The sequence below is a fragment of the Rhinichthys klamathensis genome, unplaced genomic scaffold, assembly GCF_029890125.1.
Source record: "Rhinichthys klamathensis goyatoka isolate OS25496 unplaced genomic scaffold, OSU_Roscu_1.1 h1tg000334l_1, whole genome shotgun sequence".
NCBI lineage: Eukaryota > Metazoa > Chordata > Actinopteri > Cypriniformes > Leuciscidae > Rhinichthys > Rhinichthys klamathensis.
In genome coordinates, this window is record NW_026606849.1 from 399690 (window position 1) to 422990 (window position 23301).

Below are 23301 nucleotides of genomic sequence, written 5' to 3' on the forward strand. Positions count from 1 at the left end.
CGGCGAGAGCGATTCGAGAGCAGGACTCAGCCAGAGCAGTTTCTCCAGAGCGACTCACAAGCTCTGATGACGACACAACTGATCCACGATTTGCCGAATCCACCGCACAAATCTGTTTTTTATAACAGTGAAAGCTCTTTTCATGTAGTCGCAATGTTATATTGTCATGGTTATCAAAATAAAACTGATACAATGTAGACCCCACTTCATTGGGATTTAGGCTTATGTTGAACTATATTCTTGTACAAACAGACGCTGTATTAAGCAGTACATGTATTGAATCAAAATGTCTCTGAAATATCGGTGTATTTGGCAAATAATGCATTTATTCCACTTCAGCTGTGGTAAAGTATGCAAACACAGCGCAAGCGTCACTACGGGAAGCAGAAAGAGTCAAACTCACGTCTCAGTTTTCAGCTCCTCCCGCCTCCACACGGCAACTCTCACCGATCGGTTACATCCAGCCACAGCCCATGTCCAACACAGCTAATCACTCTTCACTTTATCATCTTTACATTCTCTCCTCCCTCTATAACAGAAATATCAAAAAGTTTAACATGACATTCCATCCAACTTCATTGCAACTGAACAAAGAAAACTGAATAAATTAAATTAGACTATATTACTATCCTCTACTTCTTCATTAGCTTTCTTATACTCTAACTTTTCACTTTATATTCTGTTTCATTCCATCCTCAGAATATTTCTACACCTTTATCCTCATTTCTTTTAATTAAGCTCAATTTCTTACAAAAAGAGCATAATATGCAAAGTGTTGAAGTGTTGATGGCTCCCTACAAACCACCCTTTCTTTTAAGAGTCGTGATCCTGTTCCGCACATAATTTTTCACACCAGTCCATGTTCGCTGCTTCAAAGCTTCTGGCTCTGCGTGAATGCATCTTTCACAGTCTTGCTTACCAGGAACTTTGCATGTCTTGATGAACTTCATCATGTGTCTCTCTACTGCTTTTACCTCACTGTCCTCCCATTTCTTTTTTGGAGCGTGTGAAGAACCTATGAAATAGTTAAAAAGTAAATTCTCATTACAACTAAATCGGTGAGTAAAGACCAAATCAAGATTGTGTCCTCATGTGTTGATTATTTGAATTTGGCTGGATATTGCTGCTTGGAGCTAATTCATGTTTATTTGATTATTGTTGTTTGTGCAGTTTAGAGATTTTTCTTACATTGATCCACCTGTGAAACAGATTGATCAGATTGAACAGGTTGAACAGGTTGATCAGATTGAACAGGTTGAACAGGTCGATCAGTCTCTGCTGGTGCTGTTGTCTGAGATAGGTCACTGTAGTCCTCCTCATCACTTGACATGGAATCACCTTGGGCCTCAAGTTGCTCTAAATAATTAAATGACAATAAAATTAACACTATATTGCTTATACTTAGTATCTGTGACATGATGTGTTTTGCAAATAAGTACAGCACAGATACACACAGACTAAATATACTCATACCATTTGGGTCAATTTCAATGTCATCAAGTTTCTTTCCTTTGTAGTCAGACAGTGTTCCTTTCTCCATGGCCATTAGGACTTTACTCATTTTTGCCAGCTGCAGTGTTCCCTCTGGTAACCGGTAATACTGTCTGTGGATTCTGATATCGTGACCAAGGAAATCAGCCAGTTGGTCTGCTTCATTCTCATCAAGGTTAAGAATTTTAGACATGGTTGCTATGTGTTTCCTGAGCCTAGTTGATGACAGTGCTTCAGGGTTCTTTATGCCACATTCGCAAGCAGCTTTGTTGATGCACTCTCCACCTCTGTAGGCTGACATTGCTCCACATCTGGCAAACATAAAGGGATTCTCTGCTGGAACACCACAAAGCTCCCGCGTTTCAACGAGCAGCTCCATGGCAGAAACCATGGAAGGCTTGAGGAGCACAGGAACCTTTCTGCCTCGTTTACCCCGGATCTCAACTCTTGTGAAGTGCAGACACAGCTTCCTCTCAAACTCAGACAGACAGATGGCAATGTCTTTGTGTAGCTCAGAAGAATCCCTACTTTTAAAAGCTGACAAAAGCATCCGGGATACCTCACCTTCTCTCCTTCGGTTGAACAGGATGACCTGGGACAGTGTGACCTTGGCTAGAGCAGAGTAGCTGTCAGCAGAAGGGCAAGTTCTGAGCTTACTTAGGAGCCCATCGTGTTTCTTTTCAAGATGTGTGTGCAGGACTTTGACATCCTGAGTGAAAGGAATGATCTGTGGTGTGTTCCACTGGGCTTCTTTCAATGTAGTTATAGCACCAGCAGAAATGTACTCATTCCACCTTGCCTGGTGTATTTTCCTGAAGTCTCGGGCGCATTCAGCACGATCATGATCTCCATACATCATGGCATTGCTCTCAACAATGCTACAGACCTTGTTTAAAGAATGCCCAAGTTTGAGAGCTAAAGAAGGAATGCGGTAGGAGTTTTTCTCTTCATTGTAGCCACATAAAACTTTAACAGCTGCTATGACATGTTTGAAGTTTGCTGGTATGAAGAAGTCTACCATTGTTCTCAGTGGGGTAATCTTCCTTGCTTCAAGAAGAAGTCTGCCTACTTCTCTCATCTTCTGTCTGATGTAGTCATGTTTGGTCACATCAGACCCCATCCTGTTGAACATGTGCTCCCCCAGCTGCATGATGCATCTGTCAGTATGAACTACACGCGAAACTTCATCATAGTTCATAAAGGACAGTATTTTCTTGAAACCTTTGCTCACTTCTAAGCCAACTGGTGTGTTTAAAGCACACAGAGATCGAACTCTTTTCCTGCCCTGGGCATCATCCTCTTTAGGTTTCAGGGGACAGTTTTTGATATGCTTCCAAAGGCTATGCTTGTTGTAAAGCCCTTGGCAGTAAATGCAGTGAATAAATTCTTTGGCTCTTTGTCTATTTTTTGGACGGTAGCAGGCAATCATCTCCCCATGTCCTTGTCTCACCACATCTGTGTTGTGGGCAAAGTTGCCCCTTTTTCTAAGGAGGTTTAACTGGACTTGTCTTTCTTTGGAATGTTTTGGAAATGCTATTGCCTTTACAACCCCCACTTCGTTGCGATGGACAAATTCAAGGTGTCTTGCCATTTTTGAATATGGCTTAGAGCAATAAAGGCAATACTGCTTCTTGTTGTACGCCTTGCGTTCCTGCTTTGGTGATGGCATTGACTGAATAAAAGTCTTTTCACCAGACAAGGTGTTTGTCTCTTTAGATTGGCATTTCATCTTTTTTGGTGATGGTGCGGTCATAAATTGATCAGATGAACTACCTGCCTCGTTGGGAGATGTTGGATGTATCAAAGCACTTTTGACCATGTCATGTCCAGAAGAACTACCATCCGATTCATCGGAGCTGATTTTTGGTATGTAGTCAACATCGCTGTAGTCTGTGACATCGCTGTAGTCTGTGTCACAGACGGAACTTCCGGAATACTGAATGAGAGAATTTAACACTTACTCAAGGCAGTGGTTGCTGTAACATTACGTTTCATCATATTGCGGATACTATTATGCAAGCCAATTCATAATTATGCAAAAAAAATTGCATATAAAGTATCACATGGCAAGTCACATACCTGTCTTTTTCTTGATGGCCTTAAAGAGGATATCTGGAAGAGGATGAATACAAACCAATATAAATGATATATAATTTCATATAATCTATTGTTAGTTCTACCAGTGCAATACACCCCGACCATCCCAATAATTCAGCAAATGAATCTACCCACCTCCCATGAGAGTGTCTCAGACACCTGTGATGAGTGAACCACTGGTGTTGACACAGCACAAGGTGAAGATAAGGGTGGAGCAGGCGAGGATGAGGATGATGAATGCTGCGCATAAGGCGATGAGGGCTGCACAGGCGAGGATGATGAAGGCTGCCCAGGCGAGGATGATGAAGGCTGCACAGGCGAGGATGATGAAGGCTGCACAGGCGAGGCTGATGAAGGCTGCACAGGCGAGGCTGATGAAGGCTGCACAGGCCAGGCTGATGAAGGCTGCCCAGGCCAGGCTGATGAAGGCTGCCCAGGCGAGGCTGATGAAGGCTGCCCAGGTGAGGATGATGAAGGCTGCACAGGCGAGGATGATGAAGGCTGCCCAGGCCAGGCTGATGAAGGCTGCCCAGGCCAGGCTGATGAAGGCTGCCCAGGCGAGGCTGATGAAGGCTGCCCAGGCGAGGCTGATGAAGGCTGCACAGGCGAGGATGATGAAGGCTGCACAGGCGAGGCTGATGAAGGCTGCCCAGGCCAGGCTGATGAAGGCTGCCCAGGCGAGGCTGATGAAGGCTGCCCAGGCGAGGCTGATGAAGGCTGCCCAGGCGAGGCTGATGAAGGCTGCCCAGGCGAGGCTGATGAAGGCTGCCCAGGCGAGGCTGATGAAGGCTGCCCAGGCGAGGATGATGAAGGCTGCCCAGGCCAGGCTGATGAAGGCTGCCCAGGCGAGGCTGATGAAGGCTGCCCAGGCGAGGCTGATGAAGGCTGCACAGACGAGGCTGATGAAGGCTGCACAGGCGAGGATGATGAAGGCTGCCCAGGCCAGGCTGATGAAGGCTGCCCAGGCGAGGCTGATGAAGGCTGCACAGGCGAGGCTGATGAAGGCTGCACAGGCGAGGCTGATGAAGGCTGCACAGACGAGGATGATGAAGGCTGCACAGGCGAGGATGATGAAGGCTGCCCAGGCGAGGCTGATGAAGGCTGCCCAGGCGAGGCTGATGAAGGCTGCACAGGCGAGGCTGATGAAGGCTGCCTAGGCGAGGATGATGAAGGCTGCCCAGGCGAGGCTGATGAAGGCTGCACAGACGAGGCTGATGAAGGCTGCACAGGCGAGGATGATGAAGGCTGCCCAGGCGAGGCTGATGAAGGCTGCACAGGCGAGGATGATGAAGGCTGCACAGGCGAGGCTGATGAAGGCTGCCCAGGCGAGGATGATGAAGGCTGCCCAGGCAAGGCTGATGAAGGCTGCCCAGGCGAGGCTGATGAAGGCTGCACAGGCGAGGATGATGAAGGCTGCACAGGCGAGGATGATGAAGGCTGCCCAGGCGAGGCTGATGAAGGCTGCACAGGCGAGGATGATGAAGGCTGCCCAGGCGAGGCTGATGAAGGCTGCACAGGCGAGGATGATGAAGGCTGCACAGGCGAGGATGATGAAGGCTGCACAGGCGAGGATGATGAAGGCTGCACAGGCGAGGATGATGAAGGTGACGTGGGAGGTGTTGATGTTGATGAGGACAGGGCAGGAGGGCATGAGGTTGATGAGGCCATTATAGAGGTGGACACAGCACAGGGTGCTGATGAAGAGGGTGCACCAGATGTGGATGCGACTGAGGATGACTGTAACAGTCTTGATTGAAACCGCTTCTGCAGATATATAAAGAGATATTTAGCTTAAACAAGAATAAAATGACATTAAAAATATTGAAAACTGTGGCACCCATATAAAACAAAACAAACACACTGTAGGGGTAAACAAAAAATAAAGAAACGTGTTTTGCACACTTCAAAGCAAAGATCATTAATAAAATAAAAAACAACAAAATTGTGACAATAGTCAAATTAATAGTTACACTGGTTCAGACATTAAAACTCTGAACCAATAACTACTTAAATGATTAGTTCACTTCAGAATTAAAATTTCCTGATAATTTACTCGCCATCATCACACCATCTAAGATGTTCATGTCTTTCTTTCTTCAGTGTAAAAGAAATGAAGGTTTTTGAGGAACACACTCCAGGTGTTTCTCCATATAGTGACTTCAATGGGGTCCAACGGGGGGGCTTGTTTGTGTGATAGACATTTTGAAGAATCTTTAATGACTCGTGACTACTGAGTTGTCTCAGAGAGTGATTCTTTAATTTTGTGTTGACTGCGCACACACAACATCCTATAGGTTCTGTACTGGAAACAGAAATGATTAGTTAAATCACTCGAGTCTTTGGGTCCTTCGTTCTTCCCATCAGTCCCATTGAGGCTATGCTGTCAGTACTGGAAAGATAAATGATTAGTTCACCTCTCAAGTCCTCGAAGACTCAAAATATGAACTAATCAATTCTGCATCCAGTATTGACTGCATAGCTCAATGGGGCTGCCACGTGATGAACGAATGACTTGAACCCGAAGTCGATAGACTCGAAACGTGTACGTATCCGGTACTACAGACTGCAAAGTTAAGTTTATGAGGATGTCACAGGATGAACGAACGGCTTAGATCGGGAGGTGAGGTAACTAACAGACTGCATAGCCTGAAGACCCAAATAAATTAATGAATCATTTCCGTCTCTCATAATTTGGCCTTTTCCTTGCATCGCACTTTTTTTCTTATTCTAAATGCGATCAACATTTGATGTGTTTGGGGAATTTGGCTACCATTTTAAATACATTCTACTGAAATGAACAAAAGGTTTTCGAAAAAAGATTTGTTAATTTTGATGAACGAGTTTCAAAGATCCAAGTCAGTAAAATGATCCGAACGTGCCACAACTATTACACACGTGTGCTGGATGAAGTGGATATGCACCTGTAGTCAACTGGTTGCCTGTGTTGTTCATTATTTTGGGGGCGGAGCAATGAAGGGAGGTGTGTGTTTGTTTGGCTGTCGATTTTAAATATCAACAGTGTTTATCAGAAATCACTGACTGCACTTTTAACTAGCTGGCAGTAAACATCAGTAGATCGCTGCTGCATGTATGAGATGGTTACCGTTCTTGCTTTGCCTGACAGCTTATGTGGACCATTGCTGTTCACCTTGTCCAATTCAGGAAAGGGAAGAGAAGCTGCACAATGGGGCTAAGAAAGCAGGAAATATTTGTGAAGGACAGAAAAACTTGTTTATGTTCATTTCTCTAGCTGTCCTACACTTTAACTATCATTTCTTTCACACACATCTCTAAGCTGAAATAGTCAATAATATAATGATACAGATGTTTTAAAGTGGACCTACCGATTTCTGCGGGCCCAAACTGCTGGCTGGCTTTTTATCAGTGGATTCTGCTGATGCTTGATTTAAAGGCTTCAGAAATATGAGACCACAATCACATGGTAACTAATCAGAATGACAGTAAAAGATTATCATGAATTACTGATCAATCTCTTTAGCATTTTCTTGATAGTACCTTGACTCGCCATGGCCAATCTGAGTCTCCATAATTGTAAGTGATTTCTTCTCCTGGTAGAATGTCTCGTACAGCAAAGAGACACAGGTGAGGTTTTCTGCTCACTTCAACGGTTCTCATTTTGCAAGTAGGATTTCTGGTCTGATCGTTTACAAGTCTTCCCAAGGACAACCAGTCTTCTTTAGATGCATCCATGCTATAAAGACATCCAATTATCACTCAATACTTGTAATCTTAGTATACATGATAGAAATGTACAGTTATTTTCTATAAGTGGTTCTGAACCCCAGTCCTGGGAACCCACCGCTCTGCATATGCTGTATGTCTCGTGTTTTAATCCAGCTGATTCAGATGAGGAGTTTATCATCAGAACACGGCTCTATGAACTCAACTGAGTGTGTCTGGTGAAGGAGACATACAGAATCTGCAGAGAGGGTCTGAAAACCACTGATATATATGATAGTGTACTGCAACATCCTCTCAGCTCTCAGATAAAGCCATCTCAAATTAAAGGGATACTTCACCTCTGCGAAGATGAATATGTATTTAAAATGGGTCATTTATGTAGAAGAAATGTGAAATTATTTTTGAATTTGGAGCTTTCTACTGTAGACTGAGAAAAGCCAGAAAATGTATTTTTGGCTTATGTGGATGAAAGACAACAACTCCCAGAATGCACTTGCTTCGCTGCCCTAGGAGGCCACGCCTACCGGTAACAGAGCACAGTAGTTAAACAACAAGTATAGGCTACTAGTGAGTTCGAAAATGTGTTTTGAGATCGCCCAAAATGTTCGGGATTCGGCTTTTGCGTTCTACAGTCACCATTCATTATGTTTACTGTGGCGAGCAGGACGAGTGAGGGCCGCGGGAGAACGACACGAGTCATGTTTACTGTGGCGAGCAGGACGAGTGAGGGCCGCGGGAGAACGACACGAGTCATGTTTACTGTGGCGAGCAGGACGAGTGAGGGCCGCGGGAGAACGACACGAGTCATGTTTACTGTGGCGAGCAGGACGAGTGAGGGCCGCGGGAGAACGGCACGAATCATGTTTACTGTGGCGAGCAGGACGAGTGAGGGCCGCGGGAGAACGCGCGAGTCATGTTTACTGTGGCGAGCAGGACGAGTGAGGGCCGCGGGAGAACGACGCGAGTCATGTTTACTGTGGCGAGCAGGACGAGTGAGGGCCGCGGGAGAACGCGCGAGTCATGTTTACTGTGGCGAGCAGGACGAGTGAGGGCCGCGGGAGAACGGCACGAGTCATGTTTACTGTGGCGAGCAGGACGAGTGAGGGCCGCGGGAGAACGACACGAGTCATGTTTACTGTGGCGAGCAGGACGAGTGAGGGCCGCGGGAGAACGCGCGAGTCATGTTTACTGTGGCGAGCAGGACGAGTGAGGGCCGCGGGAGAACGCGCGAGTCATGTTTACTGTGGCGAGCAGGACGAGTGAGGGCCGCGGGAGAACGACACGAGTCATGTTTACTGTGGCGAGCAGGACGAGTGAGGGCCGCAGGAGAACGACATGAGTCATGTTTACTGTGGCGAGCAGGACGAGTGAGGGCCGCGGGAGAACGCGCGAGTCATGTTTACTGTGGCGAGCAGGACGAGTGAGGGCCGCGGGAGAACGCGCGAGTCATGTTTACTGTGGCGAGCAGGACGAGTGAGGGCCGCGGGAGAACGCGCGAGTCATGTTTACTGTGGCGAGCAGGACGAGTGAGGGCCGCGGGAGAACGGCACGAGTCATGTTTACTGTGGCGAGCAGGACGAGTGAGGGCCGCGGGAGAACGGCTCGAGTCATGTTTACTGTGGCGAGCAGGACGAGTGAGGGCCGCGGGAGAACGACATGAGTCATGTTTACTGTGGCGAGCAGGACGAGTGAGGGCCGCGGGAGAACGACATGAGTCATGTTTACTGTGGCGAGCAGGACGAGTGAGGGCGGCGGGAGAACAGCGCGAGTCATGTTTACTGTGGCGAGCAGGACGAGTGAGGGCCGTGGGAGAACGACACGAGTCATGTTTACTGTGGCGAGCAGGACGAGTGAGGGCCGCGGGAGAACGACACGAGTCATGTTTACTGTGGCGAGCAGGACGAGTGAGGGCGGCGGGAGAACGACACGAGTCATGTTTACTGTGGCGAGCAGGACGAGTGAGGGCGGCGGGAGAACGACACGAGTCATGTTTACTGTGGCGAGCAGGACGAGTGAGGGCCGCGGGAGAACGACATGAGTCATGTTTACTGTGGCGAGCAGGACGAGTGAGGGCCGCGGGAGAACGACACGAGTCATGTTTACTGTGGCGAGCAGGACGAGTGAGGGCGGCGGGAGAACGACATGAGTCATGTTTACTGTGGCGAGCAGGACGAGTGAGGGCCGCAGGAGAACGACACGAGTCATGTTTACTGTGACGAGCAGGACGAGTGAGGGCCGTGGGAGAACGACACAAGTCATGTTTACTGTGGCGAGCAGGACGAGTGAGGGCCGCGGGAGAACGACACGAGTCATGTTTACTGTGACGAGCAGGACGAGTGAGGGCCGTGGGAGAACGACACGAGTCATGTTTACTGTGACGAGCAGGACGAGTGAGGACCGCCGGAGAACGACACGAGTCATGTTTACTGTGGCGAGCAGGACGAGTGAGGGCCGCGGGAGAACGACACGAGTCATGTTTACTGTGGCGAGCAGGACGAGTGAGGGCCGCGGGAGAATGACATGAGTCATGTTTACTGTGGCGAGCAGGACGAGTGAGGGCCGCGGGAGAACGACACGAGTCATGTTTACTGTGGCGAGCAGGACGAGTGAGGGCCGCGGGAGAACGACACGAGTCATGTTTACTGTGGCGAGCAGGACGAGTGAGGGCCGCGGGAGAACGACACGAGTCATGTTTACTGTGGCGAGCAGGACGAGTGAGGGCCGCGGGAGAACGGCACGAGTCATGTTTACTGTGGCGAGCAGGACGAGTGAGGGCCGCGGGAGAACGGCACGAGTCATGTTTACTGTGGCGAGCAGGACGAGTGAGGGCCGCGGGAGAACGGCACGAGTCATGTTTACTGTGGCGAGCAGGACGAGTGAGGGCCGCGGGAGAACGGCGCGAGTCATGTTTACTGTGGCGAGCAGGACGAGTGAGGGCCGCGGGAGAACGGCACGAGTCATGTTTACTGTGGCGAGCAGGACGAGTGAGGGCCGCGGGAGAACGGCGTGAGTCATGTTTACTGTGGCGAGCAGGACGAGTGAGGGCCGTGGGAGAACGACACGAGTCATGTTTACTGTGGCGAGCAGGACGAGTGAGGGCCGCGGGAGAACGGCGTGAGTCATGTTTACTGTGGCGAGCAGGACGAGTGAGGGCCGCTGGAGAACGGCGCGAGTCATGTTTACTGTGGCGAGCAGGACGAGTGAGGGCCGCGGGAGAACGGCGCGAGTCATGTTTACTGTGGCGAGCAGGACGAGTGAGGGCCGCGGGAGAACGACACGAGTCATGTTTACTGTGGCGAGCAGGACGAGTGAGGGCCGTGGGAGAACGACACGAGTCATGTTTACTGTGGCGAGCAGGACGAGTGAGGGCCGTGGGAGAACGACACGAGTCATGTTTACTGTGGCGAGCAGGACGAGTGAGGGCCGTGGGAGAACGACACGAGTCATGTTTACTGTGGCGAGCAGGACGAGTGAGGGCCGTGGGAGAACGGCGTGAGTCATGTTTACTGTGGCGAGCAGGACGAGTGAGGGCCGTGGGAGAACGACACGAGTCATGTTTACTGTGGCGAGCAGGACGAGTGAGGGCCGTGGGAGAACGGCACGAGTCATGTTTACTGTGGCGAGCAGGACGAGTGAGGGCCGCGGGAGAACGGCACGAGTCATGTTTACTGTGGCGAGCAGGACGAGTGAGGGCCGCGGGAGAACGGCGCGAGGCCGGTGGCGTGATTACTGATGAGCGACACCTGTGAGACGAAATTTTCTTAGCAATGTTAAAATGCACATCAACCGATCACTTGTTTAGCTTTCATGTAAATACTACATTCAGATTCACCAATCGGAATGAATTCAGTTAGATTGAAACAAAAGGTGTGCATGTAAACAATGAATGGCGACTGCAGAAAGCAAAAGCTGAATCCCGGACATCGACGGCCGGACATGTCCGGGATAAAGAGGATGGTAACCCCTACTACTCAGCTTTCGCCACAGAACAAGAGCCTGCTAGCTTAGCTTCCAGAAAAAGATGTCCGACACTATGTGTACATTCTGTGAGTGAGATCCCACACTCTATGGGCGGGTTGAGGACATGCGGGACAGCCCCTACTACTGGCTGTAGTCTTTAGCCTCTGGCCAAAAAATCCTCCGATGACGCAAAATGACGAATTTTGCTTCATCGGAGGATTTTTTCCAGACAAAAAATACATAAATCTCTCGTCTCAGGGGGATATGAGGGTGGAAAGCATGGTAATTCGAAAATACTACAGGTTTTCTACTAATACAAAGCTTAATGCTAAATCCTGAACTATCCCTTTAACCATTTTGTTCTCTTTAGGGAATACAGAGAAAAACTCTGGTGCGGTTTGAATGAAATATGAGCATAACATGGACCAGAGACATATAAACGAACCAAAAACAGGAAGATGTGACCCTAAAAAGGACAAACTGGTCAAGCATAACAGGTTTGACGATAGAAATGCCAATCTGAACACTAAGCAGACCCGGACCAAACGAACCAAGCGAACAGAACTACAGGCATGAACACACCCTGAGTATTTTACAGTTCCAGATATTTTATCATCACTACTACATCAATCCAACAGTTCTTTACTCACCACCAATTTCTGCCATGCCACTGAAAATCAAACAGGAACGTGTTCTCAGCTTCAGTGTAGTGTTCAGTTCGAGCAAGACTCTCCTCTGAACTCAGAAGTTCACCTCTGTATTCAAGAACAAAATCCCCTCTGAGGAAAGCTCCAGTGGTGAAAACTCCACGCCCTGAAGAGGAGAAATTTATTAGCAGCAGTTTCTTTAATGTCAACTATTATTTTGATTATTACTAAAAGTTCTCAACCATATGATGTACATTATATGATGTAAAAGGGAAATTACTGTAGGAAAATAGTCAATAGCCAGGCTAATCTCAAAGTATGCTTTGCTTTTTATACTTTACATTATACTTTTAAAGGGGTCATGACATGAGACCAAATTTGCCTTGATCTTTTGGTATATAAGAGATCTATGTACTATTAAAACTTCCTGCAAGTTTAATAGCTTAAGATGTCCCCCCCCCCCCCCCCCCCATTATAAACGAAGCATTTATTTAATCAAGCTCTAAATACAGCTCGTTGTGGATCCATGGTACGAGGTGACGTCACGGTACGAAGTGACGTACCAGTCGTTTGCATATGACCGCCTCCAGCACAAGACAACTATGCCTCATTTCGCATCATCGCATGCGTTGTCATGCAGCGAGTGGGTCTGTTTACAAGAAGATTGCGATGCCACGCAGACGTGCTGTTCCTGGCTGCGGACAAACAACATGTTTGAATACGCCACCGAACGATCCAGGCGTCAGGGAAAGCAGTTGGATGCAGTTTATTTGCCCCGCCAAACAGGGGTGATTCTAGGATTTTATAAATGGGGGGGCCACAGGGTGGACCAAGGACCAGTCAGGGGGGCCCATGGGAAATCAGCTAGAAAATTCAACTAGAAATAAATACTTGTTTAGAAAATATTAAACACGAATTAAAAAATCTTTGCAATGCCCAGTGCCCTAATATAGATGGTATTAAATGTGGCACTGAACAAGAGCCTGAAAATCATTTTGTATTTAACATGGATTGGACCACACAGTTTTGTTCTTATAAATAAAAAAAACATCACCTAGGCATTAATTAGTCATCTAACATGCATTATTCTCAACACAAACATTGAATGTGTGTGTGAGTGTCGGTGAACGTTCTCTGCATGAAATCGGTCTCTAAAATGATTTCTTAAAGAAATCTTGGATGTCCTGTTGCGGTGTATAAATAAACAAAAACCCATTAAGTATCTAAATTACACAGAGTTGCATGTACCTATGGTGTTAGTTAACATTCTCACATTTTAATGTTCACCACGGCACGACTTTTTTGGAAAAAGATTATTGTGCCTTTAGTCTTTAAAACAACAGATAGAGTAATCTATTAAAAATCTATAAAAATTATCTATTTTATATTTATGTGGTCGTGCGCTGCCGCGGAATCTCTATTCAGTCTGCCGAAATTACGTTAGCTGATCTAACGGTACTGGCTTGATCAGTCACACATGAAAGTAATCAGACTAACATACGGTGCAATATTTACAATGACGTGTCGAGGTATCTCTCTCTCTCTCTCCTACTGTTTTAAAAACGCGGACCTGTGATTTCGCTTTGCGAATCGCAAATCAAGCAGTGATTGACAGCGCTCTGATCCAATGGCGTTGGGCATTGTCAGGTTGACAGTAAATCTAGCCCAATGATGTTGGGGGGGCACCAGGGGGGGGTCAATCATATTCCAGGGGGGCCAGTGCCACCCCGTGCCCCCCTTCTAGACACGCCCCTGCCGCCAAAGCCTTATTTGATCGGTGAGTGATGTAGATGAGTGTGACAGGGCGCATGTTACTGAAAGAACGAGCAGAGCCCCGGCCGCGCGCGCGCCTTCAAACTGTCTTGCTTTCTCTCTCCCTCCCTCGCGCATATGCAGGGATGCAAACACATGTATGGTCCAAAAAGAGAGAGGTAATCGAAGCCCTCGCCCCGCAAATTTTCTTATGGAAAATATCCAGAAACTTACATTGCCACCAACCCCTGCCATCCCCGGCCCACCCCTATAGGCACATATAGTAAAATTAAATTCGGATAAAGTTGACAAAAAAGGTTTTATAAAAAGATAAACCTCATTCTTTTTATAAAAATGATTTAAAGGCTGAAATATACGAGTAAAAAAAGACAAATTACTTGACATGTACATTAACACTAGAACTCCCAAGGCAGTCATTTTGACTGTTTTAAAATTTTGCAATGTAATAACTTTGTTGAAATAAAACCCATGTAACTATAGGACCCTGACTTTTCCTAAATGTGTCTATATTTTATTCTATCATTGTTATTTTATTAAAATTACAAGACACAAAAGACTGAGTTTTGAGTATTTCTACCTTGAATGGTCATAACAGTCATACTGACCGTATGCATTACAGACCGTGTGTCGGTTGCTCCTTTTTCCTGCTCTTGAAGATGCATCACCGTTGACTAGCAACAATTTCTCTTGTTGTTTGTTTAGTCTATTGCAAAGCTGAAATCTAGCTTTAGCTTCGAGCTAAAACCAAATTGAAATATTGAAAAGAGAATATCAGAACAATGTCAGCAAGAAGAATGACTGCCACAGAGGCTTTAGCCATGCTTCAGAGCCTTGATGAGGCTGAGTGGTTGTTGGTTAACTAATACAATTTTACATACATCATAATTAAAATGTAGTGTTCTGATGTTTATTATTACCTATCCTAACATAACAGATCCATTTATTCTTAGATTTGATATAGCTTTTTGAAATGATATGCAAATAATGTATGAGCAGTCAGAATGACTGCTATGGCCATTATAGTAGTTATAGAATTCTGGGAGTCCTAGTGTTAATGCATATTAGCTTATATTTTATTATTAATAGTAAAATAACAGTCTGATTTTCCCGTGGCGTCTGTTGTTGCTATGCAACCATGCACTGCACTCTCCACAATGACAAAGAAGTTTTAGTAGGATTTTGACTGTACCACTTCTGCATGAGATGAGAACACTTTTTGAGAACACTTTTTAAGATGTTCTTGGGTCAAGAAAACGCTCGCTCTGTCTGGATGTGCTTAAATCCACAATAAGGACACTTTCCAGTCACACATGCTCACTTCAATAAGCCACAGAACGCAGGTTAATGTGTTTACATGCTGGGCAAATCTGGAATAAGGGGCAAAAATCTAGCGGTGTCGATTGGTTTATGCTTATGCCGTTTATGATGACCTTAGTCTGCGTTTACATGACCACACGCACTATGGGCTTATTGTGCATAATTGGGCTAAGAATGCGCAAATAAACACTGACTTTGGGTTGATGGAACCAGAAATGCAAAAATGCAACTGTTTTTGTTTTCGGGCTAATGCCTGCAGAACTCTATTCAGAAATCTTGACTGCACAATAAAAATAAATTATATATTAAATTATCAGTTTTGTAGAGTAACGTTATTACTGCTTATTCATAAATACTTGCCTTTATATTTGCTGATGAACTGCTCTTGAAGCTCAGGCTTGTCGGTTTCACAGGTAATGTGATGCTCAGCGTCCTGCAGAGGTTTCTTACGTCTTTTATTTCCCAGCATGGCGACTTACTTTCTTGAAATGACTGAAAAAAAAAAAAATATATATATATATATATATATATATATATATATATATATATATATATATATATATATATATATATATATATATATATATATATATATATAATGTGAATGAAATAAACAAGCATATTTAAAAAATCTTGTTGATCTTACTGGAATTGTTCACCCAAAAACATACGTAATTAACATACAATTATGTTAAGTGTTCCAATTGAACCTCATGTTGTTCCAAACACGTGTTGTGTTTTTTCTGTTCAACACTTAAGTATATATTTATATTATATCACAGAGCTTTATTCAATGACAGCACGTGTGACCAGTCTACAACAGGAATTTAGATTAAAAAAAGGCAATGTCAATGATGCCAAAAAACATTGGTTCTTGTGTGTCTTGTGACCACAATTGACATGAATCTACTATATTGATTAGCTACAGCATACAGGATATTTTCAGTCAATAACCAGCTAGATTTATATGGACTATTTCTAATGTGCTTTTTGTCTGCTTTGGACATTGAAACACACAATAAAAATACTATAAAGTGTCTATGTACCATCATTGGGCAAAAAAAGATAAAAAAAGATAAATAATAAATCTAGAAAAAAACATTCCACTGAAAAAAAGATTTTTGGGCAAATATTGTATTACATAAAATTAAAAATATATCAAATAATAATGATATAAAAATATATAATTAATATTTTAAATCACAGTTGCAATTTGACAACACTTGAGAAAAACAATGATATAGTAGGCTATCACTGACTCGTTTTTTTTTTAATTTGTAGAATCTAAAGTACTATTATATAAGAAATAACAAAATTATATTTACTGGTCAATGCCTACAAGTAGGCAATATACTTTTTTCCTTATTGCAACAAATTATCAAATGAGAAACAAATAAAATACAATCGAGAAGTAAATAAAACCCTAAGCAAAAAATAATTAAACCACTAAAATAAACATACATCTTACTAACTTTCATATTTCACAATGTATTTAGTTATCATGCATTTTCAGGACAAGACTTCATCTCACCTTTCCTGCGTGGTGGAGGGTGGAGGGCTGTCGTCTGACTGTTTCGCGTCCCATTGTCACGTGTCTGCATTTCCCGGGAAAATACATCCACTGTCGCAGACGTGCGTAAATGACGTAGTTACGTATTTGGATTTCACGTTGCAATTGTGACTATTTATTTGACCGAATAGAAAACTCTCTGATGACAAGAATCTTTTTTTTTTATCGCAGTAGTGTTTCTTCTTCTTCTTCAAAAAAAAAAAAAAACTGTCGTGGATCAAGTCTTTCTAGTGGACAGAGCACATGATCACTTGTAAACGAACTCACCCGACTCGAACTAGGAACCAGTGCGCATGTCCGAACAAGCACAGGTTTAAAAGAGCAAAAAATGCAAAATGAGCAACCTAGATATCTTGAACAGACATCTTATTTTCTACTAATAGCATTTATTAATCAAAATAGTAAACTGATGTATGCAAATACACAGCCGGGCTGATATTCAAGCTGGTATAATATGTCTCTACTTTTGGAGTCTGTGTTGTTGTCAATTTATTCGAGTTAAGATGGGGGATGGGTGTGGATTATTTCGAGGCTCTAAATTAAACTTTAACAAGTACTTTAACAGCATTATCTTCTTTGTATTTCTTTCATAAATTAATGGTATTTTACATTACAGGGCGGAGAAGCTAATAGACCTTGTAAAAGTGCTTTAAAAACGCATAGCCACGACAGTTTGTGATCTTTTGAGCAGCACTTCTGCTTAGCTATCTACCTGTAACTGTCAGTCTGTTAGTTCAGCCAGAGACAAGTTCAACTCTCTGTCACTCCAGTCAGTCTCAGTGCTGTGGGGGAAGGGCGCGCGCGCGATCAGTCTCTCTCAGTGCTGTGGGGGAAGGGCGCGCGCGCGATCAGTCTCAGTGCTTGGGGGGAAGGGCGGCTGATCACAGTGTGAGCAGATCTCAGTCAGACTGACAGTCACAGGCAGAGCTAGGGTTAGGGTTAGGGTTAGTGCAGATCCAATGGCTTTTAAAATCAAATTAAGTCCAAAATAATTATGTAAACAAACATTTAAACGTGTCAGCTTGATTCATGATTCTTTTAAACACTTTTTTTCTTTTGTATGACTATATGTAACTGCTCTGTCCCCCCCTCCCCCCCCTCTCTCTCTCTCTCTCTCTCTCTCTATCTATCTATCTCTCAATATATATATATAGGCTATATATATATATATATATATATTGAGCGATAGATAGATAGAGAGAGAGAGAGTGAATGTATGCTGTAACTGCTCTCCTCTATAAACAGTTCTTATCAGTCGCTTTGGTACATTTCTTGAATCATCCTTAAGATTTGCAAACAAGGAAAGTGCATTTCGTACAAACAGCAGAACACAATAGGATTACATGACAGCATTTTGACATTCTTGTTTGTGACACAAGGCACTGATATGTTCATTGATATATATTGTACTAAGGATTTTTAACAAGTTACAGGCTTTTGATGGTTGTCAATATAACTGTATCAGTATTTTGAGAAGTAAACACTGGCTACGATTTTGATGACAATGAAAAGACTGCACATTATCTGTATGACACATAAACACATGTACCCATTATGAGACTGGACTCACAGATACACTGTTGGTCTGTTAAAAAATGACAATGCCATTGCGATGAACAGACTATTCAAACACATACTGTATATGTGTGTGTGTTACATTATGTCTCTATCAAGTATATTTATATAGCGCTTTTCACAATATAGATTGCATCAAAGCAGCTTCACAGTATCAATCAAAACATAATAACAATGTTCGTTTCTTAGTGGAAAAACATCCACGTTTGGTAGAGCTGATCAATGGTATTAATGATTGGTTAATTAATTTGAATATTCCCAACTGAGCAAGCCAAAGGCAACAGTGGCAAGGAACCGAAAAACTCCCATCAAGTGACCCGATGGTGTCCTAAAACTCCATCAGGGACCCAATGGAGAAGAAAAAAACCTTGGGAGAACCCAGGCTCAGTGGGGGCCAGTTCTCCTCTGGCGTTTATGAACTAGAGGCCGGATTTACAGTAACTGCAAGGTAAAAATGTATATGAATGTCTCTAAACAGACTTTAAACGTGAACCTGTGATTAACGCTGATGGCGTTCACATGCGCATTAAGAATTGATTCTATAGTTATGTGCGTTTGAATATATGTGCGTAGGTTTGTATTTCCCTAGAAAACCATGCCTGAACAAATTACTTGTCTATAAATTTGATACATAATTTTGTTTTATTTTATCACTTCGGGGTAGGTACGCGAAACTAGATTCACAACGCTTTATCTGTAGAATTTATTGTTTATTGTTTATTATTTAGATCCCCATTAGCTACTCCATTAAGCAGCAGCTATTCTTCCTGGGGTCTTAACAATTTTTCAACAAAATATTAACATCAAGGCTGTACAACAATGAAGACAAATACAGAAGTGCACACAACATCATTTAAGATATCTAATTAGTGGGAAAGGGATCTCTATCACGTATTTTTACTGTCTCATGTAAAATGCAAGTAGACTCCACTGTAATACAGTAAGTCTACAGCTTATGGTGAACAGTACAGTATAGTGAACACTGTCTGATTACACGCATGTTCTGTCTATAAAGACTTGAATGTTTGAGGACACATACGGTTGTTCTCCCAACATTCAGCTCAGCTTTCAACCCGCCTCGGCCATGAGGTCATGAACATGATCTACAATATTGGCCCCTATTTCTTCAGAAACCTACAATCTCTCTGTTTTACCTCTGTATCCTTCCACCACACATCCTTACTCCTCCTCTTCTTCTTCTCGGCTGTTACCCTGTTGTTCTTCCATTCTCAGAGTGTGTATGTGTTGTGCTCTGTCTATATGGCTTCCAGAGGAAGCTTCATGAGATGCACTCTGAGCGATTATAGAGAACTGGTGATCATTGATTGATCTAATGCTTTACATTCCCCTTCATTAGTGAAATTCAAAATTCACATCTGCAATTCAGGACAAAAAAAGTATAATAGAATTGTATAGAAAATATGTTTGACAGTTTATGACAACTAGTAATTTAATGCCTATATGTTTTGAGGGGTAAGACTATTCAACAGAGAACCAGTATAATACATTTTGATCAACATGACATAAGCAATTGATAATGTAAGAAACAGCAGACACTTACATTTATTGCATGAATGTACCAAAGCATTTGCAATTTGTTCAAAAGAATGATAAACTGCTTTCATGATGTGCACAAGTGACTAGATGATGTGGAGGTTGAACAAGAATTTTAGTTGTGATTTGAGAAATGCACCAAAGCGCCTTAAAAAAACGTATGTAATTAGTGTAAACATTTAATTAATATAATAATATAATATGAGAATGTTGCATGCAGCTGCTCTCCTCTATATAATATAATATAAAATAATATAATATATACTACAAAGAGAATGTTTGCTGTAACTGCTCTCCTCTTTATATAATATAAAATAATACAATGCAATATAATATAATAAGAATAATGTTTGCTGTAACTGCTCTCCTCAATATAATATAATATAATATAATATAATATAATATAATATAATATAATATAATATAATATAATATAATATAATATAATATAATATAATATAATATATAAAGAAAAAAGTTAGCTTGTTTGCTGTAGTGAATGTGTTGCTGTGGTAACTGGTAACGGAGTCCTGCTCGTGCGGGGGGTGGGGGAGGGGCGGTGGCCGCTCAGGGAAATCACTGATATTATGAGAGGAAACGGCAGAACGCAAAGTAGGAGAAAACACTTCAAACAAATAAAATCACTCATAAAAGCAAGCGATTTAGCATGTTTTCACATCTTTTGGTGGCTTGTGTGTTTTTATTAAACAAACTTGGATGAATAAATCATCACATCCATATTGACAGATTTAAACAGCTGTTCCTCCGCTTTTGGAAGAAAATATGTACTTTGTAAATTCACATGACGTAATGTCTCTGTCTCTTCCCCGCTTCAAACTCGTTCCTACATGATTAATAAACTCCTATGTAAGTTACTGTACAGCTGTATAGTCTCGGTGACGCGCAGCAGCGCGATCTTCACACACACATAACGTTACACAGAGCAGACTCCGATGCGAGAGCAAAACTGCGAGGATTAAAGTTTAATAACATGCACATATACATCGTGAGAGCTCCTGCTGCTCAGGGTAAATTAGTCTATTTTTATTTAAATAATAATTATTGCGAATTTATCTATTATTGAATGTGGATTATCTGTCAATTCATTCATAATAATGATGTCGCCTCCGCTCCGCCATTTTTGTTGATGACGTGATGGCCTCAGATTGGTCAGATCATTAAGTCCCGCTCTCATAGTGGCTTCCTGCGCTCTGATTGGTCAGAATCCCCGAAGTGTGTATCTTTTCCGGAAGTGCAGTACTCCTAGAGGGCGCTGTGTTATACACACTTTAGTGGGGGGGCATACACACTTCACATACACAAATCACTTAAAACTGATTTTTTGGGACAAGTGAGATTTTAAGTCTGGACACCATTTTAGAGTATGCTGAATGCCATTATATAGTCAAACAAATGAGGACATACAAAATGTCCTCAATTTTTGAGGTGGTCCTCAGTTTACTGGTGTGTATCCTGGTGAATGTACCCAAAATGGACATAAACAAACACACACACACAGACACACACACACACACACACACACACACACAGACACACACACACACAGACACACACACAGACACACACACACACACACACACACAGACAGACACACACACACACACACACACACACACACAGCTCAGGTGAACCGCAGACACTAATGTGCTATAGATGTACTGGGAGTGTGAATGTGTGTGTATCAGTGCTAGCGCTGTGATCTGCTCATCCATCAGTGTTTCCCTGCTCCGCTCTCATGTCTGACTCATAACCGCCTCGCTTATGCCTTCATGTGCAAAACTATAAAAATAAAGTTATGACTGACCCTGGTTTTGGCATCGATCTGAGCCCCTCTGTCCAACAGCAGAAGAACCATATTAGTGTTTCCTCTTTTGGATGCAACATGTAGTGGCGTGATCCCATTCTGCTTAGAGAAAAAATAATAATAATTAAAAACAATATTATAAAATACGAATTATATACGATTAATTTAAAAACTTTGATGTGAGCTTGACAAAGCCGTGTCTGAAAGTTAGAAATAACTTTGAAATTGTTTGAAGATTTTACTCAAACAAGTTAATAAAATTTTATTAACATGTTTTAAGAAGTTTTAGCAAGTTGTTAGCATATTAACATCATTAAGATGTTTAGTGAGCTGTTATAACCTGTTAAACATGATTCACACATTGATAACGTTTTACCATGTTGCTAGTATAATTTAGCACATTGCTAGCACATTTTAACATGTTGCTAACATGATTTAGCACATGTTGTTAGCTTGATTTAACACATTGTTAACATGTTTTTAGCATGATTTAACACATTGCTTACATATTTTAGCATGTTGATAGCATGATTTAGCATGTTGATAGCATGTTTCTATGATTACACACATGGCTAGCATGCTTTAACTTGTTGCTAGCATAATATTTAACACATTGTTAACATGTTTCTAACATGATGTACCACATTGCTAGCATGTTTTAGCATTATTTAACATTGTGTGCATGTTTTAGCATGTTGTTCGTGTAATTTAGCATTTTTACAGCATGTTTTTATGATTTCACACATGGCTAGCATGTTTTTAGCATTATTTAACACATTGCATGCATGTTTTTAGCATGTTGTTTGTGTGATTTAGCATGTTGATAGCATGATTCTATGATTACACACATGGCTAGCATGCTTTAACTTGTTGCTAGCATAATATTTAACACATTGTTAACATGTTTCTAACATGATGTACCACATTGCTATCATGTTTTAGCATTATTTAACATTGTGTGCATGTTTTAGCATGTTGTTCGTGTAATTTAGCATTTTTATAGCATGTTTTTATGATTTCACACATGGCTAGCATGCTTTTAGCATTATTTAACACATTGCATGCATGTTTTAGCATGTTGTTTGTGTGATTTAGCATGTCGATAGCATGCTTCTATGATTTCACACATGGCTAGCATGTTTTAACTTGTTGCTAGCATTACTTAGCACATTGTTTTATGTTGCAATGTATCTAATATGATACATTGCTAATGTGTTTTTAACATGTTGTTAGCTTGATTAAATGCATTGCTAGCATGTTTTTAGCATGATTTAACACATAACTTGCATGTTTTAGCATGTTGTTAGCATTATTTAACATGTTGAAAGCCTGTTTCTATGATTTCACACATGGCAAGCATAATTTAGCACATTGTTAACATGTTTCTAACATGATGTACCATATTGCTAACATGTTTTAACATGTTGTTAGCTTTATGTAACACATTGATAGCATGTTTTTAGCATTATTTAACACATTGTGTGCATGTTTTAGCATGTTGTTTGTGTGATTTAGTATGTCGATAGCATGTTCTATGATTTCACACTTGGCTAGCATGTTTTTAGCATTATTTAACACATTGCATTTACATGTTGTTTGTGTGATTTAGCATGTTCAAAGCATGTTAGCATGTTTTTAGTTTATTATTTAACACATTGCGTGCAAGTTTTAGCATGTTGTTCGTGTGATTTAGCATGTTCATAGAATGTTAGCATGTTTTTAGTTTATTATTTAACACATTGCGTGCAAGTTTTAGCATGTTGTTCGTGTGATTTAGCATTTTGATAGCA

General features: G+C 42.5%; 2 protein-coding genes across 12 annotated transcripts in view; one reads left to right on the top strand and one right to left on the bottom strand.

The window, feature by feature from the left end:
- Positions 1-23301, top strand: part of camk2d1 (calcium/calmodulin-dependent protein kinase (CaM kinase) II delta 1) — a 381234-nt gene that overhangs the window by 269335 nt on the left and 88598 nt on the right. The gene's annotated exons all lie outside the window — the stretch shown is intronic.
- The window catches only part of ank2b (ankyrin 2b, neuronal), a 287922-nt gene that overhangs the window by 171363 nt on the left and 93258 nt on the right, over positions 1-23301 (bottom strand). For all 6 annotated transcript variants that reach the window (XM_056272303.1, XM_056272304.1, XM_056272305.1 and 3 more), the window contains one exon: positions 21512-21610. In XM_056272303.1, coding sequence (XP_056128278.1) covers positions 21512-21610 — 99 coding nt within the window. The remainder of the gene's footprint in view (positions 1-21511; positions 21611-23301) is intronic.